The sequence below is a fragment of the Eumetopias jubatus genome, unplaced genomic scaffold, assembly GCF_037043125.1.
Source record: "Eumetopias jubatus isolate StellerSeaLion01/CBP00866 unplaced genomic scaffold, mEumJub1_p1.0 scaffold_4, whole genome shotgun sequence".
Taxonomy (NCBI): Eukaryota; Metazoa; Chordata; class Mammalia; order Carnivora; family Otariidae; genus Eumetopias; species Eumetopias jubatus.
This window is the reverse complement of record NW_028274810.1, coordinates 71,986,295-72,007,385: the sequence shown is the minus strand read 5'-3', so window position 1 is coordinate 72,007,385 and position 21,091 is coordinate 71,986,295. Positions and strand designations below refer to the sequence as shown.

The 21,091-nt window shown below is 54.4% G+C and overlaps 3 protein-coding genes and 1 non-coding gene across 4 annotated transcripts; 2 read left to right on the top strand and 2 right to left on the bottom strand.

Moving 5' to 3' along the window:
* The first annotated feature begins 3,980 nt into the window (after positions 1–3,980).
* Positions 3,981–8,955, top strand: PLK3 (polo like kinase 3). Its single transcript, XM_028123347.2, has 15 exons — positions 3,981–4,285; positions 4,489–4,596; positions 4,685–4,801; positions 4,943–5,072; positions 5,154–5,241; positions 6,049–6,144; positions 6,234–6,432; positions 6,556–6,679; positions 6,866–6,957; positions 7,198–7,291; positions 7,457–7,540; positions 7,634–7,796; positions 7,924–8,053; positions 8,223–8,336; positions 8,446–8,955. Exons 1-15 carry the CDS (start codon positions 4,076–4,078, stop codon positions 8,635–8,637), a joined length of 1,941 nt encoding a protein of 646 aa, XP_027979148.1. The 5' UTR covers positions 3,981–4,075; the 3' UTR covers positions 8,638–8,955.
* Positions 8,956–8,987: 32 nt separating this feature from the next.
* On the bottom strand, positions 8,988–9,713 carry DYNLT4 (dynein light chain Tctex-type 4). Its single transcript, XM_028123348.1, has one exon. It carries the CDS (start codon positions 9,711–9,713, stop codon positions 8,988–8,990), a length of 726 nt encoding a protein of 241 aa, XP_027979149.1.
* A 2,020-nt stretch (positions 9,714–11,733) lies between these two features.
* On the top strand, positions 11,734–15,847 carry BTBD19 (BTB domain containing 19). Its single transcript, XM_028123428.2, has 8 exons — positions 11,734–11,883; positions 13,169–13,382; positions 13,487–13,540; positions 14,721–14,780; positions 14,881–14,949; positions 15,027–15,158; positions 15,281–15,406; positions 15,566–15,847. The coding sequence occupies exons 1-8, from the start codon at positions 11,798–11,800 to the stop codon at positions 15,698–15,700; spliced, it is 876 nt and encodes a 291-aa protein (XP_027979229.1). The 5' UTR covers positions 11,734–11,797; the 3' UTR covers positions 15,701–15,847.
* A 3,897-nt stretch (positions 15,848–19,744) lies between these two features.
* Positions 19,745–19,861, bottom strand: LOC114224334 (U5 spliceosomal RNA). The gene has a single exon (XR_003612351.1). It is a non-coding gene; the product is annotated as a U5 spliceosomal RNA (small nuclear RNA).
* Positions 19,862–21,091: the final 1,230 nt, after the last annotated feature.

Here is a 21,091-nt window from a genome sequence, read left to right as displayed (position 1 = left end):
ATGAGAAGAGATTAGGACACACAGAGAAAAAGATCATCTACATAAAGGGGATTAAGAGGTAGAAATTTCGGGACACCTGGGTGGCTCAGTCAGTTAAGTGTCTGCCTTTAGCTCAGATCATGATCCCAGGGTCCTGGGATCAAGTCCCACATGGGGCTCCTTGCTCAGTGGGGAGCCTGCTTCTCCCTCTGCCTGCTGCTCTCCCTGCTTGTGCATGCTCTCTCTCTGAGAAGTTAATAAATAAAAACTAAAAAAAAAAAGTAAAAATTTCCAGTTATAAAATAAGTCACACAGATGGAGATTAAAAGTACACCATAGGGAATGTAGTCACTATTACAATAATGTATGGTGACTACACTTAGGGTGGTGAGCACTGAGTAATGTGTAGAATTGTCAAATCCACGTTGTATACCTGAAACTAATATAAGATGTATGTCAATTATACTTAAGTTAAAAAAAGAAAGATCATGTGAACTCAAAGGGAGAGGACCACCATCTACAAACCAAGAGAGAAACCTCAGAAGAATTTGTTAACAAACAAAATTCAGGGACACCTGGGTGGTTCAGTCATTAAGCATCTGCCTTTGGCTCAGGTCATGATCCCAGGGTCCTGGGATCGAGCCCCATGTGGAGCTCCCTGCTCCGCGGGAAGCCTGCTTCTCCCTCTGCCTCTGCTGCTCCCCCTGTTTGTTCTCCCGCCCTCTCTCTCTGTCAAAAAAGAAATAAAATCTTTTTATTTATTTATTTGACAGAGAGATGCAGTGAGAGAGGGAACACAAGCAGGGGGAGTGGGAGAGGGAGAAGCAGGCCTCCTGCCGAGCAGGGAGCCCAAGGCCAGCTCAATCCCAGGACCCTGAGATCATGACCTGAGCCAAAGGCAGACGCTTAACGACTGAGCCACTCAGGTGCTCCAGTAAATAAAATCTTTGAAACAAAACAAAAAAACAAAATTCAGGGGCACCTGGGTGGCTCAGTCGGTTGAGCCTCTGACTCTTGATTTTGGCTGGAGTCATGGTTTCAAGGTTGTGGGATTGAGCCCCCTCCTTCCCTCTCTGCCCCTCCCCCTGCTCCTACTGAAGTGCGAGCGCTCTCTCTCTAAAATCTTTAAGATTTTATTTTTGAGAGAGAGAGAGAGAGAAAGAGTGCATAAGCAGGGGGAACGAGTGGCAGAGGGAGAGAGAGGGGCAGGCTTCCCACTGGGCAGGGAGCCCGATTGAGCCACCCAGGTGCCCCTAAAATAAATAAAATCTTAAAAAGGAAAATTCAACTAAGTAAATTTGAAGACCTAATTGGCTTTATTAAATGAGTCATGAATCCCATCTAGCAAGTTGAGGAGGGATCTGAGGAGTTTGTTCAAAATGGAAAGTTTTTATAGGAAGGAGCTTGGGACAGGAAAGTTAGAAGCAAAATAAAAGGATTGTTTCAGGCCAAGGTCACTTTCCCTTAGGAGGAAGAGAAGGGGGTCTTATCATGCAGATCACCTTTCTTTCTTTGGGGGATTGAGGGTTAAGATTGATATTTCTGGGGTGGTGGGGTGGTGGAAACTGCAATTAGATCAGGTATTAAGCCCTGGCTTGGTGACGTGGCCTGGCCCAAAAAAACGCCATCTGAGGGCTGTGGTTTTCTTTTTAGCAGAATCAACCTTGTCAATACCTTGAGCTTGGACTTCCAGCCTTCAGAACTATGAGAAAATACATTTCTGTTGTGTAAGCCATCTAGTGGTGTAGTATTTTGTTACGGCAGCCCTACCAAACTAATATGAAGATATTTTGCTTTATTTTCCAAATATAAAATTGCAAACTCAAATATGCCTTTTCTTCTTTTCTTTTAAAGATTTTATTTACTTAATGGAGAGAGAAAGAGAGACAGCGCGAGAGGGAACACAAGCAGGGGGAGAGGGAGAGGGAGAGGGAGAAGCAGGCTTCTGGCCGAGCAGGGAGCCTGATGCGGGGCTCAATCCCAGGACCCCGGGATCATGACCTGAGCTGAAGGCAGTCGCTTAACCAACTGAGCCACCCAGGCGCCCCTCAAATATGCCTTTTCTTTTTTCTTTTTAAAAGATTTTATTTATTTATTTGACAGAGAGATAGATACACAGCAAGAGAGGGAACACAAGCAGGGGGAGTGGGAGAGGGAGAAGCAGACTCCCCACTGAGCCGGGAGCCCGATGCGGGGCTCAATCCCAGGACCCTGGGATCATGACCTGAGCCCAAGGCAGACACTTAAATGACTGAGCCACCCAGGCGCCCCACAAATATGCCTTTTCAAACTACACATGCTTCAGCCTCATTTTCCCTGTAGATCTGTCCTTTCTGGCCCCACCACTACCATCTCCCCAATGGAAAATTGTTGACTTGTAGGATAAAAACCAAACTCCTGACTATGGCACTTAAGCACCCCCACCCCCTCACCTCCCCCCCCATCTGAGCTATTAGTCATCATCCCCATTTCAGGCTGTTTGGTTTCTCCCATCAGTGGCCATGAAGGGTGAGGTTAGAGGGCCTGGGGCGGGCAAACATGGAGGAAGGATGCAACGGAGATGACAGTGAAGGCGGGGAGAGCAGCAAGGTGCTGTGGCAATGATCAATAATCCCAACAGGAGTGACTACAACTCCCGTTGTGAGGGGAAGATGGAGGGAAGTGGGTACTTCACAGAGATTTTTAGCTTTGGGGAGATAAAACTGATAGGAATTAGGTTCTAATCAATATTTGTTGACTCTCCTGGCTACTCTTTCTAAAACAAGCTCTTTGGTTACTCTTCTGTTGACTTCTTTCATAGCACTTTTCAAAGCCTACGATGACCTGCCTATTGTCTGTTTCCATCCTGCAGAGTGTGGACTAAATGAGGGCTGCAACCTTGAACAGCCTTGTTCAGCCAGTGCTTGGCATTTAGCAGGTACTCTCAATAGATCTTCGAGGCCTGACTGGCTTAATGATTGATTGAATGGGACAGAGTGAGGGCAGAGAGATAAGGACAAGGCCAGGGGGAGGCCTGTGATAACTGGGACAAACACTCCAGAGGGGTTAAGACCCCTACCTCTCTGTTTCTGGCCCTGGGAAGGGTGGGCATGAACTAGGGGTCTAGCTGTCCACATGGCCCCAGGACCACCTGCCCAACTGGCACTAGATTTGAGAAAATCCTAATTCCCATTCTTCACTTTCTGGCCTTCTGACTGCTGACTCAAGCAGTAGGTGTTTTCAGGGAAAGGGAATAGGGGATCCCGCCAGAACCCGAGATCTAACTCTCAACGTTGTGGAGGAGGGTAACAGAGGATACGACGAGGCACAGGGTAAAAACCTTGAATGCTGGGCTGTCTGACGCCAAAACTCAAGCGTGGCAGCCTCCGCCTCCTCCACCCGCCCCCGCCCGTCCCAAGCCAGGCGCAGGAGTGTGCAATTCTTCCCAAGCCCTAAAGGGGGTAGTACCAGGCTGGGACCCGGGGGCTCTGGCCTAGGGCACGGGACCAGGGCGAAGATCTCGCGCACTTAAAAGGAAGTGTTGGTGACGCCCCCTGGCGAAAGCGAGCGCCGCCCCTGCCTCTCCCTTCCCGCCAGGATCGCTGGTCTATCTAGTTGCTTGGGGAGACTCCCCAAGCCCCGGGAGGGAGTGTCCCTTGGGGAGACACCCAGCCCCACTCAGACTTCAGAAAAAGTCCCGAAAGATGGGGAAAGAAAGAGACCCCCATGAACGAGACTCTCGGTCACCAGGGCGTAGAGAGAGGGGTACGGAGAAACGGCTGACCCCTACATTCTGGTCGCACCCGCACGGTGACCACCAGCACTGTTACTTTTTAAGGCGTGGGTGGGAGGCTGGGCCTGGACTTGCGTTGAGTGGGAGGAGGAGCTTCTTGGTGACGCAAGACCCGGGTAGGGGCGTGGCTTCTAGGTGACTCGCCGCCTGGAAGGGGGCGGGCTCTTAATGACGAGACGCCGGGGAGGAGACGGGCGTTCATTGATAAAAACGCCGGGCTCCCTCGGGCGCGAGCGCAGCGTAGCAAATCCCGGCAGCGCCACGCGCGGCCCGGGCCGGGCGGAACCGAAACAAGCCGGGCCGGCGCTGCGACGCACCGCCTGCATGGAGCCCGCCGCCAGCTTCCTATCCCCGCGCCCCTTCCCCCGTGCGGCCGCCCCGCCCGCGCCCCCTGCCGGGCCCGGGCCGCCTGGGAGTGCCACGCCGGGACCTGAGCTGGAGATGCTGGCTGGGCCACCGGCGACGGACCCAGGGCGACTTATCACCGACCCGCGCAGCGGTCGCACCTACTTCAAAGGCCGCCTGTTGGGCAAGGTGAACTGGTGGGGTGGTGTGCTAGCGAGGGGAGGAGGGGGTCCCTGCTGGCCTCCTTGACGGCGCCGGGTGGGGCGGGGGCGCTTGCCCTCGGCGCGGGGACGCTTGTCCTCGGCGCGGGGACGCTTGTCCTCGGCGCGGGGACGTCTGCGGGCCAGACTTGGCTGTCCTGGAGCGCTCTGCCTGATGCCCCCTCCCCATAGGGGGGCTTTGCCCGCTGCTATGAGGCCACTGACACAGAGACTGGCAACGCCTACGCGGTCAAAGTCATCTCACAGAGCCGCATCACCAAGCCGCATCAGCGCGAGAAGGTGGGCCCGGGCCCAGCGGACCAGGGGTGGGGTGGGGAAAGTGGTGAGGGAGCCCTTGAGGGATGACCACCCCGCGCCCCCATTGCAGATCCTAAACGAGATTGAGCTGCACCGCGGCCTGCAGCACCGCCACATCGTGCGTTTCTCGCACCACTTTGAGGATGCTGATAACATATACATTTTCCTGGAACTCTGCAGCCGAAAGGTGAGCGGTGACTGTGAGAGTGGGAGAGGGAAAAGGGGCCCTTAAGACCCAAAGCTGGAGCCCTGTCTCTTCCTCGGTGAACGCAGATGGAGGGAGGGTCAGAGAGGGCGGATCAGGGGCTGAAGTGGTGGCTCTCTGCAGTCCCTGGCCCACATCTGGAAGGCTCGGCACACTCTGTTGGAGCCAGAGGTGCGCTACTACCTGCGCCAGATCCTTTCCGGACTCAAGTACTTGCACCAGCGGGGCATCCTGCATCGAGACCTCAAGCTGGGTGAGACTCCCGGGCCAGCAGGATTGGGGGTTGGGGCGGCATAGAGAAAGGACTCTGACACACCTCTCTGCCCCCATTCAGGGAATTTTTTTATCACTGAGAACATGGAACTGAAGATGGGGGACTTTGGGCTGGCAACCCGGTTGGAACCCCCGGAACATAGGAAGAAGTGAGTGTTTGAGGAGAGGGGTGGCCATGGTCTGTGTGACACGATGACGTGCGTGACAGTGAGTTATGTATGTGGGAGGCATGATGACTGCCTGATGTGTGTGTGTGATAGATAGGAAAGGGATGATGGGTTGTTTGTGTGTGTGTGGGAAGGTGGAGGTGGCAGCTGGAGTTACAGGGACTGTGGAAAGGCTGAGGGTCCTGTTGGTGTTGGAGTCCCTGAGACAGATGGGGGTGTAAGGATTCTCGGAGATGTTGGACCTGATCCTATGTGTGGATGGGGGAAGGTGACATAAGCAATGTGTGTGTGAGACAGACTGAGTGTGGTAATGGCAGGACATGACACCCGGTGTAAGAAGACCCTGCTGTGGCCACGATGACTGGGTGTGAGTGACAACAGATAGCATGTGCGGCCAATGAGTGTTTTGGGGGAATAGGACAGCTGGTGTTGGTTTGTGTGTGGCACAGACCATAGGAGGTGACAGCCGGTATGGGTGTCTGACAGACGGGAGTGGGGGACTGACTGAGGAAAGGATCCATGATGGACCCTCTGCTAACCTTGGAGGAGGGGGCTGGGGTGGGGGTCAAGGCCTCCCCTGTCCTGCCAAGCAGCTGAGCAGCTGGGCCAGGCGGGTGGGCGGGGACTCAGCTGCCATCCCCAGCATCCATTGTCCCAGGACAAGCAGGAGTTCTCTTGCCTTTGGTGACAGGCAGCTGCTTTGTCTGGACTCAGAGTGGGGGCAGGGAAGGGGGGGCTAGCCAGGCTGGGTCTGAACCTTCTTCTTTCTTTCTCCCTGCCCCTTTTCAGAACCATCTGTGGCACCCCCAACTATGTGGCTCCAGAAGTGCTGCAGAGACAGGGCCATGGCCCTGAGGCAGACGTGTGGTCCTTGGGCTGTGTCATGTGAGCCCCAGGGTCATCGTACACTGGTGGGGGCCCGGGTGGGGTGTACCTTCCGCTATAGTCCTGATGCCCTCATCTCTGCCCTTCAGGTACACACTGCTGTGCGGCAATCCCCCCTTTGAGACAGTTGACTTGAAGGAGACATATCGCTGCATCAAACAGGTTCACTACACACTGCCCGCCAGCCTCTCACTGCCTGCCCGGCAGCTCCTGGCTGCCATCCTTCGAGCCTCGCCCCAAGACCGCCCCTCAATTGACCAGATCCTGCGCTATGACTTCTTTACCAAGGTCTGTGGCTCCCCAGACATCTAAGTCAACTCTGCATGTTCCCAGGGGGATTCAGTGGGGGTAGGTGACAGGACTCCTGGGGCCTCCCTTCTTTGCTCACTTGACTTTGACTTCCCTCCTTAGGGCTACACCCCTGACCGGCTCCCTGTGAGCAGCTGTGTGACAGTCCCAGACCTGATACCCCTTAACACAGCTAGGATCCTGTTTGTCAAAGTTACCAAGAGCCTCTTTGGCAGGAAGAAGAAAAGTAAGTCTGGAATGTCAGTGGTGTGGAGGATAGAGCGTGGCAGGGGGGCTTGGTACCTATATTGTGGGGGCATGAGTGTGAACGCCTCTGAACCCCCGGGGGAGAGCATGTGCCCATCTGTATCCCTGCAGGAAGTCTGGGGGTGGGGGTGGGCAGGATATGAGGGTTGTATCTTCCCCTACCCAGGTAAAAACCATCCTGAGGAGCGGGATGAGGTCTCCTGTTTGGTGAATGGCCTCACTCGGACGTCCATTGGCCATCAAGATGCCAGGCCTGAGGTGAGGGACTCACATGGGTAGTGTGCCCTGACTCACTCTCACCCTAGCTGCTGCAGGAAGCCTGGGATAAAAGAAGCTAGTGAAGCATCTAGCCTCGTGGTGGCCTAATTGGCTGTGTCTCATTAGCCAGGCGGGGCTGACCTGGGGTGCCCTGGCTGCCAGGGCAAGGCTGGGCCATGGACTCTCGAGGATTTGGATTTTGAGGCCTATCTCACTCCCTTCTCCTTCCCAACCATCCAGGCTCCAGCAGCTTCTGGTCCTGCCCCCCTCAGCTTGGTAGAGACAGTGCCTGAAGACAGTTCACCCCGTGGGACATTGGCGAGCAGTGGAGATGGTGAGCAGCCATCTCATGATGGCTGAGAGGTGCTAAAGGAGATGGATGAGAGGTGCTAGAGGTTGTTGGGGCTAAGACCAGGGACCAGAGGGAAGGAGTGTCAGAGAGACATGGCCTGTGTCCTGGCGAACTAATGCCTAATTCCAGGTGCCCTGTTCCCTTCAGGGTTTGAAGAAGGTCTGACTGTGGCCACAGTGGTGGAGTCAGCCCTCTGTGCTTTGAGAAACTGCCTGGCTTTCATGCCCCCAGGTAAGGGTGGGGTCCGATATGGTGAATGGTGGTTGGGAGTTCTTTGGCTGAAAGGTGGGGAACAGGTCCTCACTCCTTCCTCTTCCGTGACAGCGGAACAGAACCCAGCTCCCCTTGCACAGCCGGAGCCTCTGGTATGGGTCAGCAAGTGGGTTGACTACTCCAACAAATTTGGCTTTGGGTATCAACTGTCCAGCCGCCGTGTGGCTGTGCTTTTCAACAATGGCACACACATGGCCCTTTCAGCCAACAGAAAGTAAGTGCTGTTCTGGAGTGCCATTGTGCCCAGCACGTGTGTGCTTCTGCACTGGGGTGTCCTGGCGTCTCCAGGGAACGGGCATCGGTGCCGGGCTCCCTCTGACCTCTCGTCTCCTCTCCTCCAGGACTGTGCACTACAACCCCACCAGCACAAAGCACTTTTCCTTCTCTGTGGGTGCTGTGCCTCAGGCCCTGCAGCCTCAGCTGGGTGTCCTCCGGTATTTTGCCTCCTACATGGAGCAGCATCTCATGAAGGTGTGTGGACTGGAGTGGGGCACATTGAGGATTAACACATCCTAATCCCTTCCTATTCGCCTTGGCGGGAGCGTTGGGGGGCTTAGAGCTAGAGGCTGAACCTCTATGGGAGACATCAAGGAGGAGGGGCGTGATTCGTGCCAGACAAGTGACCTGCTCCTGCCCCCAGGGTGGAGATCTGCCCAGTGTGGAGGAAGTGGAGGTGCCTGTCCCCCCACTCCTGCTGCAGTGGGTCAAGACGGATCAGGCCCTACTCATGCTGTTCAGTGATGGCACTGTCCAGGTGAGAACCCCTCCTGGACTTGGGGGGAAGGTCTGGGAGGCCCATGGTGCTGGGGAGGAAACTGGACCTGGGGCCTAGGCCCTGATCAGTGCCACCCTTCTGTGCACAGGTAAACTTCTACGGAGACCACACCAAGCTGATCCTCAGTGGCTGGGAGCCCCTGCTTGTGACTTTCGTGGCCCGCAACCGTAGTGCTTGTACTTACCTCGCTTCCCACCTGCGCCAGCTGGGCTGCTCCCCAGACCTGCGGCAGCGGCTCCGCTATGCTCTGCGTCTGCTCCGGGACCGCTGCCCCTCCTAGGCCCTAACCTGCAGAGCAGGCCATGACCTAAAGCCTCAGGTCTGAGGCCTGTGCCTGTAAGGCTCTGGCCCTTGCCTTTGTGGGCCTCCCTGTCCCTTTGGTGCCTCACTGGGGGCTCTGGGCTGAATCCCCCAGGGAATCAGGGACCAGCTTTACTGGGGTTGGAGTCTGCGTGTCCCAACAGCCTCCTTCCCCTTCTCCAAGAAAAGCCTGAGCCTTAGTCCCCAGCTAGGGGGCATTATTTATGGACCACTTTTATTTATTGACAGACATTTATTTATTGGGATTGAGCTCCAGGGAGGGCCTCCTCCTGGGATAATAAACCATTTTTGCAGAACTTGGAGGCGTCCTCACTCGCAGTAGAGCCCGTGAACCATAGCCACGGCAAAGAGGGAGGCGTTGGTGAAGGCGGCAGAGGCCAGCCCGTCGCGCTCTGTGTCCCAGAGTGCGCGGCTGACCACGTGCACGCCCTGGCCGGCGCGCGGCCCGAGCACCACGTTGCACACGAGCTTGTAGCGCGGGGGACAGAGCTCGCGCAGGCGCACATGCAGCAGCTCGCACAGCTCGCGAGCCAGCGACCCAGCCTCAGCGCCCGAGTAGCATGTGTGGCACAGCCGCGCGGCCAGCGCCGCCTCCAGGGAGTGTTGTACTCGCGCGGCCTCCCAGCGCTCCCCTGGCGCAGGCTCTGTGCGGTAGGAGGGCGCTACCCGACGCAGGGGGGCCAGGGGCAACCCCGAGAAGCTAACCCTTGAGCCCAGAGGAGGCACTGGGCCCAGAGATGGTCGCCGACCCCCCGGACCTGCTCCTGGTCCTGCCAGCGAGTTGCGACGTGAGAAGGACGAGGCTGGGCCCAGCACAGAGCCATGGCGGGAGGATGGGCCCAGACCTGCTAGTCGGGCCTCATCAATACTGGGCAGGTGGCCTGGAGGCCTCACCGGCGATCGTTTGAGCCCGGGGTCTTTGGTAGTGTCCTCCTCCTGGCGTCCGGGGGGCACAGACCTGCCAGCCATGGACCTGCCAGCTGGGAGACCCACACTTGGACAGGATGGCCTAAACTGGCCATCTTTGTACCCCATCCAGTCTTTCACTCAGTGATAAGGGTTTTTATCCCCTAACCCCTTCTTACCTCTGTTCTGGGGACAGGTGAGTCAAATAGTCCGGGGCTGCGAGGATTCCTAAATGCTTCGAGGGTTAAGGGCTGTTAAGGACATAAGCAGTGCTGCTCAGACTATCATCTTGGGTTGGCCCCTGCTCCCTTGAGCTTCACGTTCCCGTGGGCACCATGGAGGTTAGCTAAGTGAGCTCTAAGTACACCTCCTATTCTCCCTTCCCCCAGACTTTGCCAGCAGAAGGGGGAGATAAGTCTGCCCTTGGTTTGCCTCAGCCTAGACTGTGGTGCCTCAAACCCCTAACCAGAAGGAGACACAGACCCAACTCCTTCAACCCCACAGATCCTTTTAGCCCTGTGGGTACTGAATCCAGCCGTCTTCCACCCCTATCTGCTTCTAGGGTGGCTGACACAAAGATCGCCCCTACAACTGGCTGAGGCTGGAGGCAGGTGACTCGGGAAGCTCCTTCTGCCCTCTGCATTTGGCCTCTGACCCTACCTGCAGAATCAGCTCTGGGATGAATGCCCTCTTCCGAAACTCCCACAGGCACCTGAGTCACCTGCAGCTTTTGGCTTCCCAACTCTCTCCTAGCTCCACAGCCTTGTCCTCCCAGCTGGCCTGACTGGCAGGCAGGAAGGTAATGGCCCCCTGTGTTGTGGAGTTGCCCTGGGTTACTGGGCAGGCACTCCTGTTTGGTTCCCTCCTTCCAGTCCTGGCTCTGGCTTAACCTGGAAGTGTTACTGTGAGTAGGTGTTGAGTGTGGGGTACCTGAGTCATCAGGGAAAAGGGAATAACAAGGGTCTAGAACCCAGGGCATACTACCACCGCAAGGACTACGGAGGGGGCAGATGTGGAGAGGGGCTCCCGGGGCTCTTGAGCTGCTGTCCATTTCTCCCCTTGTGAAGGCTGGCTCTTCAGTTGTGAGTAAGTTGCAGAACCCTGGGATGTGGGGAGACCTTGAGCCTGCAGGGGTGGCTGCTGAGGGATCAGGATCTGGGCCCACAGGAAGGAGGATGTCATGGCTCTGTCGTCTCCCCATCAGCCTCAACAAGGACAAGTATTTCCGCTCCCTGTGCAGAGCTGGGGTGGGGCTTGGATGACTTCCTCAGCTTGGGGCTGTGTGCAGGGGGAGGGAAGGCCATCCTCCCCGCTGGTGGGAGCCGACCTGACGCAACAGTGGTGCAACAGTGGTGACTGGACTTGGCAGTGAACCAGAGCCCAGCCTCCTGACCCCTGCTGACCCAAGTGCCCTGGGGCTTCTCCCTAGCTGGACACACCTCTTGAGTGCCGAGAGTGCCACCCCCTAACCGGGGTTGCATTTTAGGGATGCCAGAGGCCATGACGCCTCTGTCAGAGCTGACACCACCTCACCTGACCTCCCTCTGGAAGGGACAGGACTGCCCCCTCTCAGACAAGCCAGTCTGGGCCCTGAAAACTCCATGGGGGTGAGGAATTTCCCTGTTGAGGGGGGTTCCCCAGGCCTGGCAACCTGATGTGCATGTGGGGGCCAGGGTAGGAGAGGCAGGGAGTTTGAACTCTGAACCCAAGACAGGCAGGGGCCTGGGGGCTAAGACCCTCCACTCAGCTTCCGGCCCCCCTGAGGGCTAAAGTTTTCCCTGGGCCTGTGGGAGATGGGCGGGGCCTCTCCAGCCGGGCTCCGGTTTCCGTGGAAACCCACAGGCTTCCCACCCACTGCCGCCTGGGCAGGCTCCCAGCTGGGGCCTCATCCGCCCCGTCAGCCTCTCCTCCCCAGTCCAGTCGGCTCCACCCTCAGCCTCTCTCGGTCCCCTTCCTGAGTCCCAACCCCTAGCCCAGCCTCTGGCCTCTGATGCCTTCTTAAGGAACCTGGGCCTCTCCTGCCCCATCCCTAAACTTTAGCTTTCCAGCAAACAGTCTTCCCAAGCTCCTGCCCCTCCCTCTCAGGCCTTTCTAGTCTCCACACCAGCTGCTAAGCCTGGCCAGGCCTCCTGCTCCTTCCCACCTACCGCCTCCCACAGACCAAGAGACACCAGGCCTCCTATTCTACCTGCTTCTTCCCCCGCCCCGCCCCCATGGAGCCCCCGGGACTGGTTGTGCACGGGGAGGCTGCACCCTTTTCCACGGCACTCCGAAGCCTTCTCAACAATCCCCAATACAGGTGAGGGGGCGGGCCCTGTCTGTGGGTTTTCCCTAACTGGCTTTGCTGGGCCCCATGACCCTGAGGAAGCCTTGGGTACACAAGAGGTGGGGAAGACCACCCTCCTCCCTGGTGAACTCAGTCTGGGGAAGTCAAGTGTGGAGAATGACTACAGGTCACTCATCGTCCATGATGTCCTGAGAGCCAGAGGTGGGAGGGGTGGTGGCAGTGGGAGCTGGAGCCCAGAGCAGCTGTGTGACTTCAGGCAAAGGCCTTCCTTTTTTGGCTCTTGAGCTCCTGGCAGAGAAGAGCCCTTTGTCCCCCTGGATCCTGAGGGATGGAATATAACTCGAGTCCCTCCCTGGGAGGCAGAGGAGCAGATGACCCTGTTCTGGGAACTGGGGAGTCACAAGAGGAACAAAGCTCAAGGGATTGAGTGAGCCAGAGTCTCAGACAGGAAGTAGTTCAAGGGTGCTGCCTAGGGCTCACTGCCCAGGATGCTAGTGGTGTCTGAAAGCAGGGATAGAATATGGGGGCAGGGCTGGTCAGAACTAGAATGTAGCTTTCAGTCCCCACTGCCTGAAAGCTGGACTCCTCCTCAAGGGTTGGTGACTCCCATAACCCTACTGCTTTGGGGATTAGCAGTCTGGTGTGAGTAGGGGGAACCCCTGGCCTTGGACCTGGGACTAGAAGGCTCCAGAAGCTCAAGCTTCATTTCCTGCCTCCTACCATCTATGCTGTTGGGAGGCCCAGAGGCTGGGGCCGGAAGTGATTGTGAAGATGGAAAATGTGGTCTGGTCTCATGATGATGTATCGCTGCCACATCTGTCTGCAGCCAATGCACTCTGCACCCCCGCTCCCCCACACCGTCCCGCCTAGAGGAGCCTGAAAAAGGCTGAGTTTGCAGTCTATGGAGGAGGAGCCAAGAAGAGCTTCCCTTACCTCAACTCAGGCTGGGGAGGAGAGGGGTAGGTAGGATCAATTTTGCATCAGCCTTGGTGCCCCCTCAGCGATCAGGCATTGCCACCTCCTCTAAGACCTGAGGGTTTGGGATTACTATCCCATTTCATGGATGAGAAACCTGAGATTCAAAGGTATAAAGTCACTTGCCTGAGGCACCGTAGGGTGGGGCTGGGACTAGAATCCAGGAAAGTGTATCCCAGACCTTTGGCTGGAAGGACTAAGACCTGTCCCTTTTATGACAGATTAGGAAATGAAGGCTCAGAGTGGACAAAGGCAAAGCCTAAGGGTTGTACCCAAGACTCCAGCCTCTTCTTCCCTGGTTCTCTCCTCCCCTTTCCCACAGTGATGTTTGCTTTGTGGTCGGTCAAGAACGGCAGGAGGTGTTTGCCCACCGGTGCTTGTTGGCCTGTAGATGCAACTTCTTCCAACGACTTCTGGGCCCAAAGCTGGGCCCTGGGATGCCTAGCCCCGTGGTGCTAAGCACAGTGCCAGTGGAGGCCTTCCTGGCAGTGCTGGAGTTTCTGTACACCAACAGTGTCAGGCTGCACCGCCGCTCTGTGAGCCCTCTAGGCAGAGGTCTGGGTGGCGGTCGGGGGGGGGGGTGCTGGCGGGGAGGGGCAGGAGAAACTCTCTTCCACTCCCCCGACCACCCACTCTGCAGGTGCTGGAGGTGCTGACAGCGGCTGTGGAGTATGGGCTGGAGGAACTGCGAGAGGTGGGTTTGTATGGCAGGGCCCTGTCTCATTTCTCTTCCCTCTTATGGGCTCCGTTCACACCGTGCCTCACACACACTCTGTCCTGGAGAGGCACATGTACCAACACAGAAGTATGGACAGCCCTCTGTGTACATGGGCATTTATGTGGGCCTGTGTGCAAAAGGATATGTGTATGCTGTGTGTGTGCTGTGGGGGCATATGGGGTGTTTATGGCTGTTGCCGTAGATGCCAGGATAAGTCAGCCTTGATGCTTGTTCTTCAAAGAGAGATAGACACATGAAAACCCTTAACCAGGGGTATAAGAAGGGTGATAGATGAAGGTATATGGTGCCGAGACTCTACAGAGGGTCTCTCTGGTCTTGCCATCAGGGAGAAAAGAAGGGAAGACTTCTTGGAGGAGGAAACATTCATGTTAGAACAGGTAGGAGTTTGCTCAGAGGGGGCGTGGAAAGGTGGCATTCTAGTCACTGAGGCACAAAAGGAGCTAGTGAGTCATTTGGTATGGCTGGACCAAAGGTGTGAGAGGAGGAGGGAGACAGATGAGATTGGAGAGGGTACCAGGGGCTAGATCATGCAGGACCTTTGAGAATTTGGACTTTTTTTAACTCAGAGGACACGGAGATTCATTGGAGGTTTTAGGTAAGGGAGTGAGGATTTGGAGCTAAGGGGAGAAGTGATTGGGAGAGATGAGAAAGGCTCCCCAGTCCAGGAGGGATGAGTAGCAGTGGAAGCCTAAGAGGGAGGTGCCTGACTTTGAGAGAAGTGGAGCTGGCACGACCCAGCACCTTTCTGGTCGTGAGGGTGAAAGGGACAGGTCATGGACGAAATTCAAGTTTCTGGTTAAAATGAAAGGATCTTTGAGTCAGGAGGGGTCCAAGTGGAAGAAGATGAGCATCCTCAGAGAAAAGGAGAGTGGATTTTCACATGGCTTTCATCTAGTCTGATTATCCAGGAATGTGCTAGAAGGTAGACTGCTGGACCCAGGGTAGACTGCTAGTCTCTAGTCCCTTTGGGCTTGCCACGTCTCAACCCCTGGTGATTTCTTGCCTCCCCTGGTCTGGGAGGTCACGATGGGCTTGTGGCTGCTTAGTTGTCTGGGTGGCTCACTGCTTCTGGGGTGGGGCTAGGGTCTTGGAGCAGAGACACCTTGGCACAACCCACTTTCATTTCTGTTCCCAGCTGTGCCTGGAGTTTGTGGTGAAGGTGCTGGATGTGGAGCTGGTTTGTGAGGCTTTGCAGGTGGGTGTTGCTGGACAGGCTTGTAGGTGGGCGTCAGTGTGGAGGGCTGGACTACATGGCCTTCCAGCTTCCAACCTGACACCCTTCATTCTGTTCCCAGGTTGCCGTAACCTTTGGCCTGGGGCCTCTGCAGGATTGTTGTATAGCCTTCATAGAGGCCCACAGCCAGGTATCGCTCCCCATCTTCAGACTCCCAAACCCTCACACATCATTCTGCTCCTCCCTGACCTATTCGTGGACCCACAGGAGGCGCTCCGGACCCGCGGCTTCTTGGAGCTGTCTGCGCCCGCGTTGCTGCCCCTGCTGCGCAGCGACAAGCTCTGTGTGGACGAGGCTGAGCTCGTCCTGGCTGCCCGGAGCTGGGCGCGCGTGGGCGCGGTGAGCGGGGGCTACGGGGACCCCGCGGTGGGGGTGCGGAAGGAGGCTTGGGCGCAGGAACCTGGCAAGGGGGTCGCGGGGCAGGTACCCAGCCCGTCCGGGCTTAGGGCTGGCGTTCGCAGGCCGTGCTGGAGCGGCCTGTGGCGGAGGTGGCGGCCCCGGTGGTGCAGGAGCTGAGACTGGCCTTACTGGCCCCGGCGGAGCTGAGCGCCCTGGAAGAGCAGAACCAGCGGGAGCCGCTCATCCCGGTGCGGACGCGGGGAACCAAACTCAGATCCACTCAGCAGCCGGGGGAGGAGGGGGTCGAGGGGGTAGGGAGAAGCGCGGGGGTGAGGGGTTGCGGCCCAGGGTCTGAGGGGCGAGGCGGGCTACTGCTGCACTCCGCCGTGACCAGCCTTCCCCTGCAGGTGGAGCAGATCGTAGAGGCGTGGAAGTGCCACGCTCTGCGGAGAGGGGATGCAGCCCGGGGCGCCCCGTGCCGCCGCCGAAGGGGAACCCTGCCCCGGGAGCATCACTGCTTTCTGGACCTGCCCTTTAAGTGACTAAAGGCCGCAATTTGCGAGGAATTCTGGCCTGTCCCAAACTACAGCTCCCAACATGCCTGGCGCTCAGAGGGGGCTTCCGTCCCCAGCATGCCCTACGAGCCGGGCGCTGGAAGAACCGCCGTCAGCTCTGTGCCCCGCCCTGTGGGTGGGATTGGGAGGGAGGGGAAGGAGAGGGGGGGAGTGGGCGTGGCTTGGTGGGGCGGGGCCCCAAAGCGATTTCCTTTGCACTCTTATCTTAACTCCTGGGCCTCTGGCCACCGGGCTCTGCCGCGTTTACTTTTATAACCCCCGCGATGTTTTCAGCTCAGCTCCCTCTTTATTCCAGACCTACGTCTTGGAGATCTCTCTCCAAATGCTGGACAGACACTTCAGACTCAGTTCAAAATTGAGCTGCCTTCTCATCTTTCCCAACTTCTGCCCCCATCGTTTCTCATCTACTTGGGTGTCTTTTTTTTAAATTAATTAATTAATTTATTTGACAGAGACACAGGGAGAGAGGGAACACAGGCAGGGGGAGAGGGAGAAGCAGGGCTCCGGCCGAGCAGGGAGCCGGATGCCAGGCTCGATCCCAGGACCCTGAGATCACGACCTCAGCCAAAGGCAGAGGCCTAACGACTGAGCCACCCAGGCGCCCCTAGTGGGTGGCTTAAGCCCGAAACCTGCATCTCAGCCTTGCCTTATTCCTCTTTCTCACATCTCCTTCCCGTGGCTTCCACCTTCTGAGAGACTGAAGGGTAGCAGAATGTGCCAACCCAAAAGATGCCTCTTTAAGGATTATTTTAAACTATTTTGAGAAACAGTGGAAGCTCTGGAAACAGAGTAGAAGTTACCCTTTTGGAAGGGAAATTTATATTTAAAAAGGAAATCTCCATTTGTAATGGTGTCTCATTCTCTGTACCAGGAAAAGAAGGATGATGAACTCACAGGAGGATTTTAGTGGAGAAGGCACCCCATTGAAATCTGTTTAACAAACCTTATCTTGTTTACTCTGCTTTTCTTGGTGGTTTTCCCATAAGTGGCCTCCCTACACTTTTCTTTCCTCTTTAGCTTAAGATGGTTTTTCAGCAGGTGTTTTAGGCCGCCTCAGGGAGTTACTCCTTTTTCCCTGGGTATCTTCCATGTACACATAAGGTATACATGTTAATAAACTTGTTTTTCTCTTGTTAATCTGTCTCTTACTACAAGAGTCTCAGCCAAGAGCTCAGAGAGTAGAGGGAAAGTTATTTTTCTTCCCCTATGAGATCTTTCCATTTGGTTCAGTTCTCTTAGCTTTAGTTCACCCAGTCCTATCTGTGCTCAGAATGAATTTAACAAGCTCTTTTTTTAAAAGATTTTTATTATTTGTTTATTTGAGCGAGAGAGACAGATAGTGACAGAGATATTGAGAGAGAGCACAAGCGGGGAGGAGAGGGAGAAGCAGGCCCCGGCTGAGCAGGGAGCCCGACGTGGGGCTCGATCCCAGGACCCTGGGACCATGACCTGAGCCAAAGGCAGATGTTTAACTCCAGTGCACTGCCTCTGCGCCTGCCATGCCCCCTTCCTGCCATTTCCCACACAGCAGCCAGACTTAAGATGTCAGCCCTACTCCCCTTATGAAGCCACTCAACATCCCCATTGTTCTCAGGACAAAATACACTCTAGTTCACTCTCAGGACACTCAGAATTACTAGTGGTAACTCTTCTCTCAACTACTACCTTTGCATTAAATCGCTGGTTCTGAAAGCAGTATCCTCTGGCTGTGCATTCACTCTCTTATTTATTGAAGACTCCCCATGCCATCTCTTTCATTCATTAGACGTTTTGTCTTCCTGAGGATCTGAATCTCCCTGAAAGATCCCTGGGCCTAGAGTGGCGCCTTTTTCATTTCTTGTTCCCCAGTCCCTGTCACATAATCAGTGCTCTGTAAATGTTCAGTGATGACTTTATTTCCTTATTTAAATACTATTTTATTCCATAAAGAGTTTAAAAGCTGTAAAACAAGACACTATCAATCTAAAATGAGGGACAGTCGATTAGAAGAAAATAAGGTTAAAACTTCTGTCTCCGGGATTTTATACAAAAATATGTTGCACATGAATTAAAGGCAGTTATTTGGCATTATCTCTCAAGACTGAAAATGTGGTTACTCATAGTACCACTTCATGACAGCACTGGATAAGGAGAATCAAAAACAAACTAGATGTCCTGGTTTAATCTAGAAGACTGATTATGGTATATTCTTACCATGATGTAGAAAGATATCTGTGACCTTTGGAAAAAAGCTCAGTGCAGACCAAGTAGAGCACGATTCCTTTTGCCAAAAGAAAAGTTAGTGTAGGGGAGGAAGAAGTTTTCCTTTCCCCTCTTAGGGTCCCTTGTTGGGTCTGAAAATTACACTGATAAAGACAGATTAACAGGAGAAAAGCATACAAATTTATTTAAGATGTTTCATTACATAATCTCTACATCCAACGTGGGACTCATACTCACAACCCCAAGATCAGGGGCGCCTGGGTGGCTCAGTCTGTTAAGTGTCTGCCTTTGGCTCAGGTCATGATCCCAGGGTCCTGGGATCGAGCCCTGCATCAGGCTCCCTGCTCCGCGGGAAGCCTGCTTCTCCCTCTCGCAATCCCCCTGCTTGTGTTCCCTCTCTCGCTGTGTCTCTCTTTGTCAAATAAATAAATAAAATCTTGAATAAAATAAAATGAAACAACCCCAAGATCAATCAAGAGTCACATACTCCTCGGACTGAGCTAGCCAGGTGCCCCAATATAAGTTTTAGTAATATGGGAGTCTTCATAAGGAAATGAAGACCAGAAGAAATGGTTAAACCTGAGTATTATAGGTTTGATGAAGAGTGGATGGATAGTCGTGAAGGAATATGATGGTTTAAAGAATATGAGGTAGGGGCATCTGGGTGGCTCAGCCGGTTAAGCGGCTGACCTTAGGCTCAGGTCAAGATCCCGGATGGGCTCCTGTTCAGGGGAAGCCTGCTTCTTGTTCTCCCTCGGCCTCGCCCTCTGCCCCTCCCCCACTTGCGCGTGCACTCTCAAATAAATCTTTTTCAAAAGTAACATTAAAAAAAAAAACCAGTTTCTCTGTGTGTGTTGTGTGGAAGTTTGGGACAAAGTGGTAGGAGGGGACGGGATGCAGTCTAAGGAGAACAGTTAGGGAGGGGTTTTCGCATGAATCCGTGAAGAGCTCTTCTAGGACCAGGGCGGAGTAAGTAAAATGTAGCAGCATGAAGTGTATGCTTTGAATATGGTTATCAATGGGACCTGCTGATGGCTGTAAATTTATGGACCGTCACCAGTTACGAGATGGTATTTACTTAAAGCCAGAGAATTAAATAAGCTTGGTCGAGAAGATAGATGCAGATTGGTGGGAGGAGCTAGGTCCAAAATCTGAGGACACATTTGGTGGCTAGCCCTAGCCACCTATCTCTCATAATGCTGCTGTATGGCACCTATCACTGAGATTGTATATTACCCAGATTATATTACCCACTTTTTTTCAGTGCTTGGTTCTACCGGTAAATTAAGCCCCTTCCTTACAGTAAGGAATCTGCTATCTTCAGCATAAGAAACCAGCCTAGAGAGTTGGATGGGGGTAAATCAGTGTGAAAGAAGTCATACCAAACTGCTGCGAAGACAGCTAGGGAGTTTGATGCGAGGTAGGGAACTACTGTGCTTACCCCTTTCGGCTGTAACTCAAACCAAAAATATTGGGAGGAATGTGAATGACTATTACTTTCTCTTTCTGGTCCTTCTTCTCCCAAAGAATGAGTTAGGATAACCTACGGGTGAATACAAGAAATAAATTCGCAAAAAAAAAAAAAAGTAAGAAAAATAACCCGCACGAAAGCAAAAAACATGCACAAAAAGGTATTCTCTCCGCGGAATATCTTCGCATGGATCCAATCGAAAACTCTACACTAACCAAACTACAATGCGCATTTATTATAGCTAGTATTCAAAAACAAACTCCACGCAACACAATTTTTACCACGATCAGAACACCCAACATATCTTTCAGATCTATTCTTTTAAGCACAAAAGAGTGAGCCTCGTTAAAAAAGAGGCCTCAAAAAATTGAGTAAAAACTCACAACTGTTCCTCTCCACGGAAATCTTTAGTAAAAGGCGAAAGATTTATACGATCTGAAGAGAAACCAGAGTATACATTTGCACCCCCGTTTGGAACCTCCCAGAACAATACAACACTTAGCACACTTATGGTTGTTCAGTGTCTGCACGGTTCGTCCTCCCTGCCTGAAATTTGTACGGATCATATATTTCTAACAGGCAATATGCCCTAAAACAGTTCACAAATCTCCGTGGGGTTGGAACTCCAGCATCGTGAAACTGTCCCTTCGTGGTGCACCATGGGTATGCAAATCACAGGCGGCTCCAGGCTGGTGGGAGACACCAGCTGTCGCGGCGGGAGGCGCCAGGGGGACCCCTGGGGGCAGCTCTCCCTCTTTGCTCTGCGGTCTGCACGGGAACCCGCGCCCGGTTTGCCTAGAGAGGTAAGGGTGCTTCCCGCTGGTGCCGGCCGGTGTCGAGCCCTATACCGGGGTGGACTGTTAGTCCCAATTGTTGAGGTGCCATCTTATCATTGCACACCCGCAGGGACACACCCACCTCCTCCCGTGCTGGGGCAGAAGCAGAAACGGTAGAGCAAAGACACTCAGGGGCCATGGGACCTCCGGGGAGGCACATCACTACCCCTCTTGCAAGAGATGGCATCCAGGGGCGCCTGGGTGGCTCGGTCGTTAAGCGTCTGCCCTTCGGCTCAGGTCATGATCCCAGAGTCCTGGGAGCGAGCCCCGCGTCCGGCTCCGTACTGCGCGGAGAGCCTGCCGCCCTGCCTGCCGCTTTGCTTGTGCAAAGATGCTTGTGCAAAGAGACCTGTGCTCTCTCTGTCAAATAAATAAATAAAATCTTTTAAAAAAAAAGAGAAATGGCATCCAATTTATTTTTATTTTTTAAAGATTTTATTTATTTATTTGATAGAGAGAGACACAGCGAGAGAGGGAACACAAGCAGGGGGAGTGGGAGAGGGAGAAGCAGGCTTCCCGCTGAGCAAGGAGCCGGAGGTGGGGCTCCACCCCAGGACTCTGGGATCATGACCTAGCAGAAAGAAGGCAGACACTTAACGACTGAGCCACCCAGGCGCCCCATCATCCAATTTATTTGTTAAAGGATGGTTCCATCAAGGAGGAAAAGCGTTCTTAGCAGAGGAAACTGCCTATGTGAAATTATAGGAGATGCACACCGAAAGTAATTCAGCCTGCCTAGAGTGTAGTGTGTCTGAATGAGGGTAGGGGTCTGGCTGGGCACTGTCTGGGAGAGAGCTGGAGTGATGGCAGAGGCTAGAGCGAGTTGCCTCTGGAAAGGGCTTGGATTTC

Excerpts from the sequence above, each read along its gene's own strand:
- PLK3 (XM_028123347.2), top strand. The coding sequence starts at position 4,076 with ATGGAGCCCGCCGCCAGCTTCCTATCCCCGCGCCCCTTCCCCCGTGCG. Across the intron at positions 6,433-6,555 it reads GCTATGACTTCTTTACCAAG|GGCTACACCCCTGACCGGCT; the intron begins GTCTGTGGCTCC and ends TTCCCTCCTTAG. Across the intron at positions 8,054-8,222 it reads TGGAGCAGCATCTCATGAAG|GGTGGAGATCTGCCCAGTGT; the intron begins GTGTGTGGACTG and ends TCCTGCCCCCAG.
- BTBD19 (XM_028123428.2), top strand. The coding sequence starts at position 11,798 with ATGGAGCCCCCGGGACTGGTTGTGCACGGGGAGGCTGCACCCTTTTCC. Across the intron at positions 13,541-14,720 it reads GGCTGGAGGAACTGCGAGAG|CTGTGCCTGGAGTTTGTGGT; the intron begins GTGGGTTTGTAT and ends TTCTGTTCCCAG. Across the intron at positions 14,950-15,026 it reads TCATAGAGGCCCACAGCCAG|GAGGCGCTCCGGACCCGCGG; the intron begins GTATCGCTCCCC and ends GTGGACCCACAG.
- DYNLT4 (XM_028123348.1), bottom strand. The coding sequence starts at position 9,713 with ATGGGGTACAAAGATGGCCAGTTTAGGCCATCCTGTCCAAGTGTGGGT.